Below are 18,943 nucleotides of genomic sequence, written 5' to 3' on the forward strand. Positions count from 1 at the left end.
TAATAAAATGAATGTGGCAACATGTTCCTAAAATAATGTCATACATACTAAGCAAAAGTCTTTGGCTACCCACTAACTTTGTCGTTGACCATATGTTTTAGTTTCTTTATTTAAAAAACTTAAGGAAATAGAAATAAATCAAGCCAAAAGGCTTCTTCATGCAGGCATTTGGTTCATATTTACAGTGTGTCCGTGCTTGGAACTAAGCACATCTTGAATTATTTTTGAGAGACCAACCTGCTGAAAAACAGTATTTATTCTTAAATAACATGACCCATTATATTTTCACATTTAAAACCATCATAAAAAGGCATTTTTTGGTGGGTTTAGGGCATTATTCTAGTATAATGTAATATCCAAAGTACAAATCACATGCCAATAGACACCATTATAGTTTCCATTATACCCAAAACCATTCCCATTATAAGCAGTAACTCTAAAAAATAGCGTTTTGTGCAGGATTCTATTGTTTTTTTTTTCAGCAGGGATTAGAAAAAAAATGGGTATTGAAGAGTCAAGTTTTTGCTTTTTTTCATGTCGATGTCTCTAAAAACATGACTAAGAACGCTGTATTTTCTTCCAAATTTCCTGTATTTTTTGTTGTTGTATTCTAATAAAGAATACAATATAGTAGCTATATAACCAGTGCCACAGACATTGGTCTGGTCTTTGATATTTCTTTCATTATCAAAAGAAGAGAACCATTTTAACAATTTAGTCAGTCAAAGGTTCTTAGAGTCATTTCTTTCTTACCTTTTTATAGTCTGACGAACCTTTAAGCAACAGAACGTTTCTGTGAATGTTAAACTTGATCAGCTCGAGAAAGAAATGTTAAGGGACCGTTACTTTAAAAAATGTATTTGAGAACCAGCCCCAGTCTCTCTGAAGACCGCTTCCAACATTTACGACTAACAGTCCTGATCAACCGGTCCAAAATAGCTCATATGCTTAAAGTAAGAGGCCAGCTTTACAGGAACTGTCCCACTGGAAGACACAACCCGAATCTGAGTATATAATGACACGCTGTTATTGGATCAGTGTGTCATCTGTTTGTTCTCTGACGTGCAACGGGCTGGAATCCACTACACCGAGGTCCGATTCGCGAAGGATGATTCTTTTGAAGTGACTCGTTTTCTGATTCGCTCATTACATGGAATGTTGTGTAGAAGGAAATAAACCGATATTTTACGTTACAGCGCAAATTATGTTTATTCATATCTCATAATATTGAGTGATAATCATTCCTGTGATGGACGATTAAACGGCAATATTTAATCTTCGTAAAAAAAATGTCGGCGCAAGGATTTCTGGGATCGCCTTTGAGCTACGACTCGAAAGAATCAAACCGGCGGCTCAAAAGATTCGGACCTCTGCTCGATTCGCTCAAATAAATCGCGCTTCACAATGAAGCCCCTCAGTCGCGTCTCCTCACTTCCCTGAGAAATGTCGTCTGCAAACAGCCGTTTTCATCGATAAAGTCCCCAGTCATGGAGTTTGAGACGAAAATCTACCCTAAGATCGGTGGATACGGTCGATACAACCGTATAGTAACACTTTTCAGCTGGTTCCCAAACTTCGCGGTGTCGCTGAATCTTTTCAGCGATGTTTTCTTCACGCTCGTCCCAGAGTCTTACCACTGCAAACCGGATCTAACGTTACTGCCGTCGCCCGGTGCTCTCGGTAACCTCTCCAGACAAGAGTACCTCAACCTCACCATCCCGTGGGAGAAGGGATCCGGGTTCAGCCGCTGTGAGCTCTACAAGTACCCGGCGAATTTAAGCAGCCAGACGGGTAACCTGCTGAGAGAAGCCGTGCTGTGCACCGGAGGATACGAGTTCAGCAAACCCGCAGGCCTTCAGAATAACCTAGTGACTGAGGTAAATGTGTCACTCCTTCTACCCTCGTAGACAAAAGTGTAAATCTAGAGTCTTATTCCTGCAGGATTTTTTGTGTTTTATTGGTTCTCGTTGAACAGAGAACAGCTCACCCTCAGAAATGACCAGTTGAGACCCACAGTGGCCATTGTAGATGTGTGACGGTTTGTGTTGTTTTGCGGGTTTATTTTTAATACCACCCCACATGAAAGTACTGTGGTTTACTTTATAGTATACTACGGTAAACGTTATTGTGTTGCTGCAAATTGTTAAAGGATACAACAGTGTGTAGTGTTAACTGCAGAAGAAAGAAAGGTTAAGGAACCGTTACTTTGCCGTTACTTAATAGTTACTTTGGTAAGCTTCAAAAACGCAAAACACATTTTACTGCAGTGTACTATAGTAAATCTACTAAAGTACATTAAAGTATTTCATGTGTGACTGAAATGGTTTTTACAATATTACATTCAAGGTAAAATATATGTTATACTCCGAAGTGTTGTTGTAGGTTGTTGAATATTTCCAAAAAGCCTTATTTTTTATAATAATAATAATTTGACGTTAGTGTTGACTAGCCGTGTGGTTCATGAAAGTGGTCTACGTACATTTAGATTTAAGTTAATTACAAACAAATACATTAAAATATAGAGGATATTATCATTTATATCAGTACGATGGGTTGGTATTTGTGGAAAGACTATGCCAATGCAAACACTAATGGATTTACTTGTTCAACTGTGGTCAAAACTAAAACTATTATTACTATTATAACTATTTCTAATGTGTTCCAAACATCTACGTACAGGCTTTAAAAATATTCGCTTTAAAATATAAGTATAGCAGGTGACCGCCTAATGTCAACCGTATTGTGCATATATAAACTCTGTCGTGTTAAAAATGATATTTTTGAGACCCTCGGCTCCACCCCATCAATGAAAACACTCCTTAAGGAACATTACGTTTTTCCACAGGAGGTAAATCGCCTTAAACTCTTCCTCTAACCTTCGATAGCATTAACAATGTTTCCCTTCCTGCCTTTTCAACGTCACGCATTTTGTATGGAAGTTAAAGGAAGGTTCTTCTGGAAACAGAGCGATAGCATGGCTTCACGTTAGCTGTAATGGGATAATGGGATTTTGTTATATAACAAACAGCTGTTTTGTGCGATCTTGTCACAAACCAAGTACAGCTGTCCAAGCAGCATCTTTATAACATTTCTCCATGTATGTTCACAGTGGAACTTGGTGTGCGACGACTACTGGAAAATCCCACTCCATCATATTTGTTTCATGACGGGCTGGATTCTGGGTTATATTCTCTTCGGCACTGTTTGTGACTGGTAAGACTGTCAAAGTCATTATTATTATTAATATTAAGTAGTCACATAGCTTAGCACTTTGACCCAAGTCGTATCTTGGGCACCAGAATAGTATAAGTGACTTAAAAGGGATAGTTCACCCGAAAATTCAAATTTGCTGTTCATTTACTCACCCCCAGGCCGTCTGTGATGTAGGTAAATAAAAAAAGCGTCTCCTGGATGACATTTTGACGTCTGGTGAAGCGAATGGTTCGATATTTTCATAAAACTGAACATCATTTTTAATAATATTAGCCATACTGTACAGCCTCAACACTCCATTTTTCAAGTGGCACTAAACGCACCAGACGCTGATATGCCATCCGCCACTAAATACTACAAGAAAATCGCGATCGTGTGCAGAGGCTGTACAGTATGAACAGTGAAAATATGAAAATATCGAACTATTCGCTTCACAAGACGTCAACATTTCACCAGGAGACGCTTTTTTGGAATTATGTGCTTTAGGAACTCTTAGACGGATGGACCACATTTGTGACACTTGATGACAAAACCATTCTTAAGGTTCAAATTTTTGAAGTTAAGATTTTTACATCAACTGAAAGCTGAAGAAATAAAAAAAACAGCTACTTAAGACTGGTTTTGTTTTCCAGGGTCACATTTATTCCCATTATACAAAGCACAGAGGGCTGCGGCTTTACCAAAAAATCACATTTATTGTTCTACTCGAGTCAAAATGTCACCTACGTCACGGATGGCCTGGGGTTGACTAAATAAACAGCAAATTTGAACTATTGGTTGAATTATCACTTTAATGTTGGTCTTTTTTCACAATCTGTGTGTTGTCTCAGGTTAGGTCGCCGGCCGTCTCTTCTGCTGTCAGTGGTTTCGTCTGGTCTACTGGGAGTAATGATTTGTCTTTCAAACAGCCCGTCAACTATTCCTCTTCTCCGTCTCTGTCAAGGCCTAACATTAGCTGGAGTGTTTTTGTCCTCCTATATTGCACGTAAGTACAATCTATTACGTGACCTCTTTAAGCGGGCAACCAATATACTTTTTCAGACAAAACATTTGAGGCTATCTTCTACAAACAGGAGGTTTTGAAAGGATTTCACCCTGGAACATGTCAATATTTGAAATAGATTTGTTTGGGCGCATTTCTTATGAAGGTTAGATTTGAACGTTTATGGATTCAAAACAAGTTAAGCTGTATGGATTGTCATGTCGACTTAATACTCAGTGTAAGTGTTTACAAATAATGTGTTTTCAGTACACTGAATATAGCAGTAACTTTTACTTAACAAAGTAAGTAAATTCTACAAGTTAAGTAGAATTTACAAACCAGATTAAAGTAAATTCTGCTTGTTAAACACATTTCGTTTTTGTTAAAATATAAAGTAAATGTTACTTAAAGGAAACAAAACAAAAATTACGCTGAACAAAAACATTTCTAACTCAAACTTCACGGATCACTTACTTTCCTATAGATTTTTTATTTTTTTTACAACATAGATGATCAAGTAAGAAGAGATGGATGAACTCTGTACTGGCATTAGCACAGTTACTGCTCTAGAAGTGAAATAACACACTTCATGACTAATATAGTGCCCTCTTCAGCATTGGCACAAGTACAGCTCTAATGAACAACAGTATCAACTTAAAAAACACAAACTTAAAAAAAACACAAACTTAAAAATAATACCAAAACTCTCCTACATCTCAAAGCTAAATCAACATAAAACACGACCAGGTCTTTCTTTTTACTTTTTTCAGTAAAACAAAAGACCTGTTTGTGTTTTATGTAGATTTAGCTTTGAGATTTAAGAGAGTTTTTATATTATTTTCAGTAAATTGTTGATGACAGTTAAATCTGTAAAATGAATCTCCCAATGCAGTTGGATACAAAGCATGCTGGGAACTACAGATCAACTGCCAAGCTAGTTATATCTACAAAAATTATTATTAAATGTAGTCTCAACACGTAATAAATAAGTAAACTTAATTTTACCAATTTAAATGCGTTTAATATAATAACATTTAGTTGGATTTACTTGATAATTTGATGATGACTCAAACGAAATAATTAAAATCTAAATTTACCAAAATGTTATCAAATTAGTAGATTTTATTCCCAAGATTTTAACGTTATTTTAACTCGTATAATTATAGCATTATAGCATAATTATACGAAGTATATTTTAATCATTTCTTTTCATAAAATCTACTAAGGCACATAATCACTTTTTCAGTGTACTTCAATTGAAAGTGTGTGGGGCAAGAAATTCTCAAAGATTTACTAACAGATATGAAAAGCGTGTTTAATTATATTAAAAAAAATATGCTAATATTACAAAGTGTTGTTTACAAACCATGTTTATCAAGACAGCTGAACAAAAATCCATTTGACTTATTTTCCCCTTTTCTATCTCATAAAGACAGACATGTTTGAGATGTGATGTTTTAAGACAGAACATTGCTGATAAAGACTGACTTCTTGCTCAATGTGGGATAAAAAAGCAGCCGGTGTGTTTTTGGAATGTTCTCCGTGGGTTTCTCTGTTTGTATAGGTGGGGGTGAACCGATGGCCAGTGATCAGCTGGGGTTCAGTGCACAACATTCCATTTATATCTTACACATGTTATGTCGAAGAACACACTGTCCTCAAGATGAAAACCATCTGTTACATCTCAGTAATCTTAGTGAATGAAACTTTCTCGGGTGTTTTGGTATGTCCTGATAGGAGGATCTGCTCAGTTTTTCCATAGTGCAAGGGTTTGTGTCCTGGACTTCCTTTGATTGTTTAGTAGGAGTGTATGTTCGCGTTGAAGGTTAGTCTGTGCTCTCTCTGAAGGGCACTTCACGTAAGCCTGTTACGTGTTCTCTGTGTGGGAGATGGTGGTACTGGGCAGGACAAGGAATTGTTGAAAAGTGAATGTAAACGGGGCCGCATATCGCATATATGTAACATTCCATCAGGAATATAAACATAAGAATTTTGACAACACAGAAATGCCAAATTATCACACTGGAATGACAGGGTTGACGTCAACGTTGTTTGTTTAAACTAGCGATGCACCGATACCATTTTTTAAAGGCAGAGTGCGAGTACCGATATTTTTCTCTAATACTTGCCGATGCCTGTACCTTTTTACAGTCCAATAAAAATAGAATAGCTTCATAATTACAAACAACTTCACCTTAAACACATTATGGAAAATAAACCATATTATGGGCTTTTCACAATCTTAAATTTCACAACAAATTTCCTTAAGTTTTGTCACATGAGGTATCATTCTTTGGTATCGGTGCATTTTTACGAGTACGAGAACTATTACATGAGCTTAGTATCGGTGCATCCCTAGTTTAAACTATAAAAAATATCAAATTTACAACATTATTTGTCCTGCTGTGGCATCCACAATCTTTACACATGACCATGACATGATTTCTTCATGAATGTTTATGATTTCTTCAGCATTATAAAATTCCTATAACGGAGTTATACACAAAGAGAGGACACAGTTTTTTAATGGAATATTATTGAAGATTAACACAGTTCACCGAATAAAATATTCTGTCATCGTTTACTCACCCTCGAGTTATTCCAGATCTTTAAAAATGTCTTTGTTTGATGAACAAAGAGAAAGATATTTGGACGAATGCTTGTAACTAAACTGTTCTTGGCCACCACTGACCACCATAGTAGGAAAAAATACAATGGTAGTCAAAAGTGCCCCAGATTTACATTCTTCAAATTATCTTCTTTTGTTTCCAACAGAACAAATCAATTTATAAAGAGTTGTTTTCTACTATGGCATTGTTTGATAGCTTATGGATTTCAGTCTATCGATTTAAATGCATATTTTTCAATTTGGTTTTTTTAACACTTCGTTTGGAGGTTTGACATCATGCTGCATTTTCTCATGTGGTTAAAAGAATTCTAATGGAAGTATTTTAATGAATAAGCAAAGAAAGTCCTTTGTATAAAGATTTTCTTTAGATTAATTTTATTTGTTCTCATGATAAAGTGCTGGAACAGATTATTATTTAAAGCAAACTGTTAACAAGTTGTTTCAGATGTGTTGGTGATAGATATGGAATTTCCTGTGGCTCAGAGGTTAGACCATGTGACTAGCAATGTGAAGGTCATGGGTTAAATCTCAGGGTCAGAAATAAAATGTAAAATACAATGCAATCTAAGTCGCTTTGGATGAAAGTGTCTGTCAAATGCATTATTGTAAATGTTATTCAGAAACAATAAAAGGAGGGTAAAGAACTTCCTGCTCTCTGTTGAGGATTGGCGCTCCTGATTTTGCCAAGTCTTTGATGTCCTTAGGGCAACATCATTTTTTTTGTATAAAGAAGCATTTCAACGGTCGTAAGTGTATATTATTATGACAAAGTGTTTATCATACAAATAAGGTCGAAATTAAACTGAGAAAATGTTTAAGAAAGTAAAGTTTTCTGAAGATTATTGCAGAGCATTCAGGAGGCCCTGGGGGTCCCCAGACCCCAGTTTGAAAATGCCTCTTCTTGACCAATGTTTTTCAATTATCCTTTCCTTCTGAAATCCCACATTTCTCCCTGATGAACACGTGTATTATACATGTCATGAATATAAATGAACACTGGCTCTTCAGGTTGAATGTTAAATGCTCCCTAAATGAAACTGAAAAGGACTTGTTTAGATAAAAACACCTTATAAAGGTTTTAGCTGTGACATTAGATGGGTTGTATTTTTGTAATACTCACCATCTGCCTGTACATTATCTTTTACATACATTGGTTTATTTCCGTCCCTTTATTCCTACTGTTTTTCTCATATCTTGCTTCAGGTCTGGAGTGGTGTGACCCGTCTCACCGGCTGATGGTTTCTATGGTCAGTGGCTTCTTCGCTGTGTTCGCCGAGCTTGTGTTGCCAGGACTGGCCGTTCTTTGCCGCGATTGGCCGGTGCTTCAAGCTGTCGCCACGCTGCCCCTGTTACTGCTGCTTTCCTATTGGTGGTGAGTCATTCGTGTGAATGTCAAGTGTCTGTGAGCATGCGTCTATACATTGGATTTCTAAAAAATAAAAAATGCTTTCTTTCTTTTACTTTCCGGATGCAAAGTAAATGAGTTTCCATGTCAGTGGCCCCTGGTATTGTCGGCCCTTAATGACAAATAAAAGCAAACTTGCGATTGGTCACTTTACATAAATGTTTAGGTTAACTTGTGATAAACACAATTGTGTGTTTGTGTCAACAGTTGTGCTTCAGTGTTTCCAGAATCGCCTCGTTGGCTTTTGGCCACATCTCAAATCTATCAGGCAAAAATATGTCTTCAGTCTTTCTCGACACGAAACGGTGTGTGTGTGAGAGATGAGCTGTTCCCTGCTGAAACACTGCTGTCAGGTGAGACTCCAGACACATTTACAGTCATTTATCCAAAGGGACTCACCGATGAGGTAAACGATGGAAACAAATTGGAACAACAGAGACGTCTTACGTGTGATCAAACCCCAAATGACTTTAAATTTATGTGCTAAACTTAATACATTCAATACAAAGCATTATAAAATTTTATGTTGTTAGCAGAATGAGATGTTTTGTATTTATGTCATTGGGTGTTGAACCCTCTAGGGCGCTTGGTTTCTTGTACTTTCACGACGTGTAATGTCATCTCAGCTCTCTGGCTGAATTACATTACTGCAAATCATGATCCTGAAAGGATTCATTTATAGTGGTTAAGTTGAAGGAACTGACTCCGTCCGTCAATTTGATTTTCCTTCGGAATGTACCGGTCAGATGGTCTGAAATCCACCAACATCTGTCTGTAACACTCTCTGCTTGTTCTTTCTTTGTCTACTAGAGATAGATGAGACGTTCGGTGAAGATGTTCAGGCAAAGTTTCATAATGTTTTGGAGATGCGTCACACCAGAGTCATGTGGAGAAACTGCCTTATTTTGGGATTTACTCTGTAAGTTACTCCTGAAACCAACTCGCACGTGTTAGCTTACTACATACAAAAATCATGCATAATACACAAACACACTGTTTGGAACGCAGTCTGTGGCTCTTAACAAGCAACTGATTTTAACCGTCTCATGCTACGGGAGATGTTATTTATTATTATTACCATTCCTTATTACCATTCCTTATTTATTGAAGTAACGTGTGTTTTAACACATGTCTGACTGAAATAAAAATGATAATTCTCTTGTTGTTTATTCCCAGTTTCATTGGCACGGGAATCCAGTACTGCTTCACTCGTAACTTGCACATCTACTCGCCTCACTTCTACTTCAGCTATTTTCTGCGCGTGTTGACCGGAGCGCTGGCCTGCATCTTCCTCTGCATAACTGTGGATCGTTTCGGTCGCAGAGGGATCCTGCTGCTGTCCGCCATCCTCACCGGCCTGTCTTCACTGCTACTGCTGGCTCTCACACAATGTGAGTTTATCCGACAGCATGACACAGTGACCAAAGTGAACCAGGTTTCATGATGCTCTTGCAAACAAAATGCAGGGAGGATTATTGTAAGGACGTTTGTGTTAGGCTCTTGAATGAGTGTGCCTTTTTCTCTTTTTTCAGATCTGCGTGGGGGGCTGGTTCTGGTCCTGTCTGTAGTCGGTCTTCTCTCGTCTCAAGCTTTGGCTATGCTCAGTGTGTTCTTTGGCAGTGAGGTCATGCCCACTGTTGTGCGGTAAGCTCCAGCTTTATATCATTTTATGTCCACAGTTGTTTTATAGTATAATAAAAATCAACTAGTCAAGAATTTGATTTTGTTGTTAATTTACAACCCACAGATGATGATAGACATGTATAGACTTAAATGCACTGGAAATCACTTTGGATAAAAGCATCTGCCAAAATTTTAAATAAATAAAAAATGTGATACTATTTGGCCAGTTTTAAAGTGTCATGCCAAATTTTAAAAAGAGAATGACCCACATTGACAAACTATTTACAAAAAACGCTGCAATATTTCATGGACTAATAGGCATTGTCATTTTTTATTTCACTGCGACTTTAATAGATATTTTTTTATGTACCTACACAATAAATGATTTTGTTTATTGTTCCCAAATCTAGCGATCTTAAAAAAAGCTTTGCATGTTGTGATAATGTTATATTTGCATGTAATATCTTGAAATATTTTCTGATGTCAGTGTGGGCAGCAAATCCCATATTGATCAACCGCTGTAACATTCAGTTATTTCATGTTTTCAATGTGTGTGTCGTCCTCAGTGGTGGTTCGTTGGGTCTGATCATGGCCGCGGGCTGCGTCGGGATGGCTGCATCCTCTCTGATGGAGCTGCAGAATAACGGCGGTTATTTCCTACACCATGTGGTCTTTGCTTCCTTTGCCGTCCTCTCCGTCCTCTGCATCATGCTGCTCCCGGAGAGCAAACACAAACCCCTGCCAGACTCCCTTAAAGACGGAGAGCGTCAGCGGCGTCCTCCCCTCTTTCTCCCACGCATCGACAGGGACAACCCGCCACTGCTGCGCACTCGTCCGGACGCTTGCGAATACAACCGGGATAGCTACTCCCGTCTGGTGAGCGCCACCAAGAAGATGCTCGCGAAAGACACGCTTCCATTCAAGATCACTGTGTCATCGCAAGCTCCTCTGCTGCCCAGCAATGGAACATCTCAGGAGACCCAGAATGACTCGTCCTAGCATTTGTGTTTTAAGATGAGGAAAGCACCTGTGTCCACACGCTTCATCTCATTTACTAGCCGTGTCGGTCACAGTCTCTTCTATGGGAAGAGGTCTCGGTGCTATTTCATTAAACTGTAGAATATGACCGTTTGGATGAAGAATGTTCTCATGTTCTCATGTGTTTAGTTTTCTATAACTTTGTATGTTCGTTTTTTACTTTTTTCCTAAAATGAGGGACAGTCTAAAAGTATTTTGCACCAATGTTGTTCTCAGACTTAATACGCTTGATGTCGTATATCATGTTGTATCTGGAAGTTTAAGTATGAGGATGATAACCACTGATAGTCAGGGATAGGTCACCTTATATAAAAAAAACATTCAACCTCATGTCATTCACAACCGTTATAAATCTCTTCTGTGGAACACAAGATATTTTGAGAAATGTTACAAAGATTTTACATCTTCTTCTGCAGAAGATAGAAAGTCTTACAGATTTGAAATGACATGGGGGTGAATAAATGATGAATTGCATATTATTTTTGGGTGAACTATCCCCATGCCTCCTGTGACTAACAGAGGTACAAGTGTTCTTCTTAAAAAACACATCGACCTCGGTTCACTGGTGACTGACTGAAGAGTGCTCAAACTCAACACTATATCACAGTTCTCAGAAGCACTCCATGACGTCTGTATCACTTGTGAAAAATCAAAACGTGTTTTGTTTACTCCGTCATTTGTTGTTGTGGAATGACGTCATCTCATTTGCTTTCTCATTCCTGTATCATTTCAATGTGAAGTTTTCCATGTGCCAAAAAAAACTGCAACGGAGCCAAATCTGGCAAAGCAACAAGGGAAGTCTTTGTCATTTTTTTTTAACTTCTTTACGTGTTTAAATTGGAAATAAACCATGAATTGTGCCGAGCTGAAGTCATATTCATTGTCTTTTTGATCACAGTGGTTTACGTGTTAATGAGAAACACTGGCTGAGAGCTTTTGATTTGAAATAATTCATTCTGTAGATATTATCCAGCTGAAGCGATTTGCTATATGAATCATCCGAAGGAACCGATTCTTTAAAATGAATCAAACCTTGTCGACCAGATTTCCAGCAGGTGGCGCTTGACATCTTTCAAAAAAGACATGAAAACACGACCTAAAGTGTCTGTCAAATGTATATTCTTATTTTCCGTGTGTATTAGCAAAATACAGATTTGCCACAATAGTGAGTAATAAAAGTGTTTCGAGAGTTGTTATGAAAGAATATAAGTGGACGCTTTCCCCACATTTAAACACGTTCTTATACAACAAAAAACAACATATATATATATATATATATATATGTATGTATGTATGTATGTGTCTATTGTTTTATATTATAATCTAATGCATAATAACTAAAACATACAGCAAACTAACACAATAAAAGCATGATTATATAATAAATAATTTCGCACACAGACACACGCGTATGGATGTGTAGATGCAAATATTTGCGTAATCTCAGTTTCGAAAAAGCTTTAATTCAATTTCCTACAAAATATTTATATATAATAAACATGACATCATTAAGAGCATGTGATTTGGGGTTTTCCCTCACTGGTCATGTGATGTGACGCGCCATGAGTGACGACGTTACGCCCAATGCGGAAGTGAAGCGCAACTAAACATTCGCCCGTAATTGTCATCGAAACCTACTTCTCATCAGCGTCTCCAGTGATCATCAACTGTAAATATGACATTTATTACACATTTGTCTCTTAAATTCTTGATCGATTGATAAAGTGTTGTGTATTATTACACATTTGTAGGGGTTTGGATGGATATTTGTTGACTTTGGAAAAGAAGGTGCTGTTAGCCGCTTGCTAATCGACTCTCTTCCTGGTTATATTGTTTCAAATGTGATCTGTTTAATTTATAAGTACTGTAGTTTAAAGTATACGGTTATAATCGACAGATGGGATTAGATAGAATAACAACAGATTGTTGATTGTTTGGTATGTTGGTTCGGTTGTTTTGAGTCTTATTGTTGTTGTGTGTTTTGGGTGTTTCTTAGCTTCTTGTGACTCATACTGTGTAGACTGTACGTGTAAGAGAACCTCGTGCCAACAAACAAACTCATGTTTTTACATTTATTGTGTGCATAACAAAACGAGAAAAATGTTTTTTTTTACTCTATCATGTTACACATAATATGTTTTGCTTCACAGTGTGTCATGGTACAAAAATATGTTAAACGTTTAGACATCATCACTGAACAATAGTACTGACACTTCTTGTTTTGTAGGTGTTGTGACATATTGTAATACAGGATTAATTGTATCTTTAGTAATATTTATTGTTTTTCTGAATGTTCGATTAACTAAAGTGATCAAGTTTAACCTCTTATTATTCACATTTGCTTTTGTCTTGATATGACAGTGACATCACTCCTAATTCAAGCAATGATCTTTAAATGAGTTTGATATTTGACAGTCTGACTGCGAACAAGCGTTAGTCCACACGTTTCTTCTCACATTTGCTTTGGTGTTTGTCCTCAGATCTCCATCATGCTCGGTGGAGGATTTAAATCAGAGAGGCTTCGCGTCAACCTCAGGCTGGTCATAAACCGCCTCAAACTTCTCGAGAAGAAGAAATGTGAGTTGGATGCCCTCCTTACATGCAGAACTTCTAAAAGTTGATTTATTTGTGATATGAATGGCGTTTCATTTCTTCTCGTCTGAATTAGCTGAATTGGCCCAAAAGGCTCGTAAGGAAATCGCAGACTACTTGTCGGCAGGCAAAGATGAGCGTGCGAGGATCAGAGTCGAGCACATCATCAGAGAAGATTATCTGGTGGAGGCCATGGAGATTCTGGAGTTATACTGCGATCTGTTGCTCACCCGTTTTGGTTTAATACAGTCCATGAAGTAAGTCAGAAGATTCAGATTTCAGGCTCCCGCTGTCTGTACGTGGCAGGAGATGTTCACCGTTTCCTTTGATCTCTTCAGAGAACTTGACCCTGGTCTACAAGAAGCGGTGTCCACTCTCATCTGGGCGGCTCCCCGTCTACAGTCAGAAGTTGTAGAACTGAAAATCGTGCGTGTGTTTTCCGTCTTTAATCTGTTGATGGACTTGCATATGTCCTTATGTTTTCTTTCTAATGTTTTTTGTCTCGCAGGTCTCAGACCAGTTGTGTGCCAAATACAGCAAAGAGTACGCAAAGCTTTGCAGGACGAATCAGATCGGAACAGTGAATGACAGGGTATGATTAAACACCCATTTGTGTAGTTGGCCAAGCACCGTTAATAAATCTAGCTTTAGTTGTTCTTATAATTTCATATTCGACTGTCTTTCTTAGCTTATGCACAAACTGAGCGTGGAGTCCCCGCCAAAGATTTTGGTGGAGCGTTACCTCATAGAGATCGCCAAGAACTACAACGTCCCTTATGAACCTGATGCCATGGTTCGGGTAGGACCTAAACTCCTGTTCTTCTCACTCATCTCTGCTACTTCTGCAGACATTTCACATCTTAACACGTGTTTTCACAGCCTGAAGTGTGTCAGGGGGAAGAAGCTGATCTGATAGATGTGAACAGTGACTTCAGAAAGCCCGGAGCTGGTGGAAGGGGTGGAGGAGGGGGAGGAGGTGGAGGAGGTTTCACCGCCCCCACTGAGGCCATGCCTATGCCCATGCCAATGCCCATGCCCACAGCTTTCAACTACCCTGTACCCAAAGGAGCTGTAAGCACTTCTCACACTTTCAAGCATCTTAGACGTGTTCAAGTTGAATTCTAAAACTGTTCACATCCCCCAAAGGAGCCCTTCAATGGTCCTGTTGGAACCTATGATGGCTTTAGCAACTTCCAGCCTCCAGCGAGAGGAGGGCAGCCACCACAACTTCCCAGCTGCCCACCAACCTATGAATCTGTAAGTGCAAGAGTTCTCCAACCCCCTCACCCAGACGTGGACGACTCATTCAGGGAAGAGCAATTTGTTACAGTTCACATGCTTAACACTGCTCTATACTTACTCTTCTCCCTGGGAGCCTTCGCATGCCCGTGCCACAAAACATCACAAACTCGCCTCATTTCTAACCTCTGCCATGTTGAGTTTACTGCTTTTTTGGAATTCTTGGGGAAATGCTTTCAAGTATTTATAAACGGAAGAAATACTACAAGCATTTTTTCCAACAAATCCACCACTGCGCATGTGATAAATGGATGGTTCATTCCAAAATGTAATTTACTCATCCTCATGTCATCTCAAATCTGTATGACCTTCACCCTTCTGCAGAACACAAAAGATATTTTGAAGAATGTTGGTTACCAAACAACATTGTCGCCTTTGACTTCTATTGTATGGACACAAAACCATTCTCAAAATATCTTCTTTTGTGTTCTGCAGAAGACAGTCATATACGACATAAGGGTGAATAAATGGTACTATCCCTCGACTCTATCCCTTTTCCTTCATGAGCACTTGATCTGTATTCACGACAAGGTCATGTTGTTGCACGGGTGCGTTCTATCATACTTTTCCTCTGTCATGCTTTTACTAATGATACAGAAGTGTCGACTGGAGATCAGTCATGAAAAATTAGAAATAAAATGTTAATTATTTTATGAAAACATACTGTAACATATTTTTCAGAACTCAGTCCCTTCAGTTCATAAAGATCATCTGCTAAAATTAGGTTGCAAAAAACATCTCACTCTGAAATCCTTGGTTTCTGACATCACAAACCAGTCCACTATTGAAAAAGAGATTTTTAATCTCAATGAGTCTCTTTCTGGTTAAATAAAGGAAACTAAACCTATCAATACACTGGATTCAAGTCCTCCCCCTTGTCCACTAATATTTGAAGGCCCCTCCAATTAAAGTTTCAACTAAATGTAATCTTTTTACAGTGTGTCATAACTTGAAAGATCTACAGCCTCTGAAAAAAATTAAGAGACCATTTCAGATTTGTTTTCAGATTTAAAAAAGTACTATTTATAGGTTTGTGTTTAAGTAAAATTATTATTTTTGTTTCATTCTGTAAACTACAAAACTCCCCAATTCATTTTTTGGGATTTATTGGCAGAAAATGAAAACTGGAGAAACAGTTCAAAATAACCGAAAATATGTGGTGTATTATTTCAGATCTAAAAAAAATGCAAAGAAACCAGCTTCTATTCACGTATTAAGCAATACAACAGTAATATTTCTACATGTATTTTGGAAAAATGTGATTACCTGGATTTTCTCACAGTTTGCATCTGTCTTCTCATGCTGTCAGTCTTTCACAGTCCTGAAGTTTGATTTTTTTTAAATTCAACTAACACTGGACTGAAATGGCCACAATACAATTAGAAATGATTTGAAATGAAAATTTTGAATGGTTTCCTTATTTTTCCTGCGGCTGTACAGTATATTCAATATAGACCCCAAAATAGAGACCCTCAGATTCTAGTCCTGTCCTTAAGAAACACGGGATACTTTACAGTTATTTATTCTGTTACCTTTAGGGGAAAAAAACTGTAAAATAAGGCCTATTAAGAGGTATACATTGGAATTACTGAGCTAATATTTATATTTAAGCATTCAGCAGACACTTTCATCCAGAGCAGTTTACAAAAAACATTATATGGCCGAATAAAATCTGTAAAAATGTTTGACGACCTTTTAAAGGTACAAACACACCAGATTTATTTAGCTTTGTATGTTTTGTCCATGTTTTATATGAGGGGTTAACATTATCAATGTTGCTTTTCTTTAAGATCGATGATTTGTCAGTCAAACCCTCTGCTTGTCCCCAGGTGATGCCAGGTATACATTCTCCTTTTATTGCTTTATGTGAATAAAAAAAAGATGAATTATTTTCTTATTTATGATTCTATCTTTAAACATTCGCTTTGTCTCCAGGCCCAGTCCCATCCGGCCAATTCTATGACAACTCCAGCCTTCCAGAGCTTCCGTCTGTTCCCAACACGCTCCCCGCATCCTCGTTCGGAGGGAACCCCAACACTTCAGACGACATCGACTTTGACGACCTGTCTCGACGCTTTGAAGATCTCAAGAAGAAGACCTAATCGTCCAGATCACATCTGGAGACAGGACATCTCCTTCCAAACCTCCAGCTGCCACACAAGACATCATCGCACCTTGTCCGTCTTCACGTACACGCTGTTCTCTGTACTTCTGGTGGAGGTGTAAAGTAATATTGGTAACCAAACATAATGAAGGATCTCATACTAGAGACGCTTGTGAATGGCAGCGGAGAACATGTATACGAAATTCACTTTAGACTTTGGCCTGTGACAAAACGCCCTCCCTGCACAAAAGGCTTCGATGACAAATGAAACTAGTTAGTCCGGTGATCTGTTATGTATTCTAACTTCAGCAGCATGTATGACCACCACTAAATAATATATATATTATACTATTGATCTATTGATAATCATTCTATCTGTTAGCTTCCCCCTTTTTACGAGACAGATGCCTACAGTACTTTCTTTTTGCTTCCAGGACTTTCAGGAAATCTTTTGCGTACTCTTTGAGTAATATAGGAAAAAGCAGGTCTAACCTGTCTGCTTTTGTACACCATGAGTTGTGTAAAGAGCTTATCTGCTGTTTTATGAATGACCGAGCGAATGACGTAAAGGAGAGAATGTGTGTGAATGACACAGCTGTTTTGTTATTGACAAGTAAAACAGTCTTGACGTGAGAGATCTGTTGTGCCTGTTTCACATGCAACGGTGGGTTTCTCATCTAAACACCTAAGCTTGTTTGCTCTATGCACACCTAGTTAAAGATGGCAGGTTTTATTTTGCCCTGATTTTGAATTAACATCCCGTGTATTAAAGTTAAACATTTCTTTGTTTTTGTTAAGCAGGTTGTGACTGACGTGAGATTGTGTTCCCGTTAGAAATGTCACAAGTCAGCTTTCTTTATGATCTTCTATTAGGTTTGCATTGGCTAACACTCCATCTTTAGTTTTGTTTGTGTATTAAACTGTTATGGCCTTATACAGTTCTTCTCTCTTCAGCTGTGGCCTTGTCGTTTCACGTCTGCCTCTGGGATCTGTGTCCATGCTAATAGCTTGTCTATTGAACTCCATATTTTGGATGAGTCATTATTCTTGGTGAGGGTTTTAAAATATTTGTATTTACTCGACAGTCCCGTTGTCAATGCTTTATGTTTATTATGGGGCTCGACAGAAGCCTTTATATACGTAGGTGTGTGTGTGTTATTGTTTCTCCCTTAACACTAATTTGTTCATCTTAAATCATCTGAGTGAGAATCTGGCGTATTATGTATGTTTGATACTGATTTTGCTTGCATTGAAAACATGTAATAAAGTCTATTTGCTCATAACATTCTAAGTTCTTATCTAAATTCTTATTTTTCAGTGAGAAAAGAGACTTATACGTAATGCTGTGATGAAATGAAATCTTTCATGTTTTACTCTTTGAGGCCACTAGAGGCTGCTATTATACAAATAATATGAAGCAGGTCTGTTCACCCAAAAAAAGCCATTCATCATTTATACACCCTTATGTCGACCTGTATATAACTCTTTATCTGTGGAAGACAAAAAGAAGACATTTTGAGTCCCAGAGGTTTTGTGTTCATACAATGGAAGTTAGTGATGGCATGGGTTGTTTGGTTACCAACGTTCTTCAAAATATCTTCCTTTGTTTTTCAAAAAATTTGAAATGTCACCTTTACACAAAACTGGAATAAGTTTAAGATGAGAAACTTAATTATAATATAATTGATCTGATAAATTAAATAATTAGTAACTGGAAATAAATAAAAACAAAAAATGTCAATTTAAAACATTAAATATTAACAATAAATGACTAAAGCGCATAACAAAGTTGCTCAAATTAAACCAAAATTGACACAAAAAGTAAAGTATACAATAAAGTATATGATCCGAACGTCATTGTGTCCAAAAAGCTCATTTTCCTTTGCACATCTATTTTAAACTTTTTATATTTTATTATAATTTAGAAAATAAAAAACTTCCTATTTCCGGAGGATCCTCTGGCAGTGTACGTAGTATTAAAGAACATATTTAAAACTGGGTGTATTTTGACTCTTTGATTGTTAACTTTTACAAACAGAGAGCCATACAGCCTTAGAT

General features: G+C 37.6%; 2 protein-coding genes across 3 annotated transcripts; both read left to right on the plus strand.

The window, feature by feature from the left end:
* The first annotated feature begins 1,395 nt into the window (after positions 1 to 1,395).
* On the plus strand, positions 1,396 to 11,754 carry slc22a31 (solute carrier family 22 member 31). The gene is made up of 9 exons (XM_056755939.1): positions 1,396 to 1,877; positions 3,110 to 3,213; positions 4,044 to 4,198; positions 8,028 to 8,196; positions 8,437 to 8,582; positions 9,040 to 9,148; positions 9,406 to 9,620; positions 9,762 to 9,873; positions 10,419 to 11,754. Exons 1-9 carry the CDS (start codon positions 1,488 to 1,490, stop codon positions 10,849 to 10,851), a joined length of 1,833 nt encoding a protein of 610 aa, XP_056611917.1. The 5' UTR covers positions 1,396 to 1,487; the 3' UTR covers positions 10,852 to 11,754.
* A 672-nt stretch (positions 11,755 to 12,426) lies between these two features.
* ist1 (IST1 factor associated with ESCRT-III) lies at positions 12,427 to 18,168 on the plus strand. Of its 2 annotated transcripts, XM_056754646.1 has the most exons (10): positions 12,427 to 12,559; positions 13,371 to 13,467; positions 13,559 to 13,739; positions 13,821 to 13,908; positions 13,991 to 14,074; positions 14,171 to 14,281; positions 14,362 to 14,553; positions 14,629 to 14,739; positions 16,572 to 16,620; positions 16,717 to 18,168. In XM_056754646.1, the coding sequence occupies exons 2-10, from the start codon at positions 13,380 to 13,382 to the stop codon at positions 16,881 to 16,883; spliced, it is 1,071 nt and encodes a 356-aa protein (XP_056610624.1). In that variant the 5' UTR covers positions 12,427 to 12,559; positions 13,371 to 13,379; the 3' UTR covers positions 16,884 to 18,168. The 2 variants fall into 2 exon arrangements, 1 of the variants encoding a protein (XP_056610624.1); XR_008907296.1 differs by having other exon boundaries at positions 14,629 to 16,620; positions 16,717 to 16,816.
* The last annotated feature ends 775 nt before the right edge of the window (positions 18,169 to 18,943 follow it).

The sequence above is a fragment of the Triplophysa dalaica genome, chromosome 1, assembly GCF_015846415.1.
Source record: "Triplophysa dalaica isolate WHDGS20190420 chromosome 1, ASM1584641v1, whole genome shotgun sequence".
Taxonomy (NCBI): Eukaryota; Metazoa; Chordata; class Actinopteri; order Cypriniformes; family Nemacheilidae; genus Triplophysa; species Triplophysa dalaica.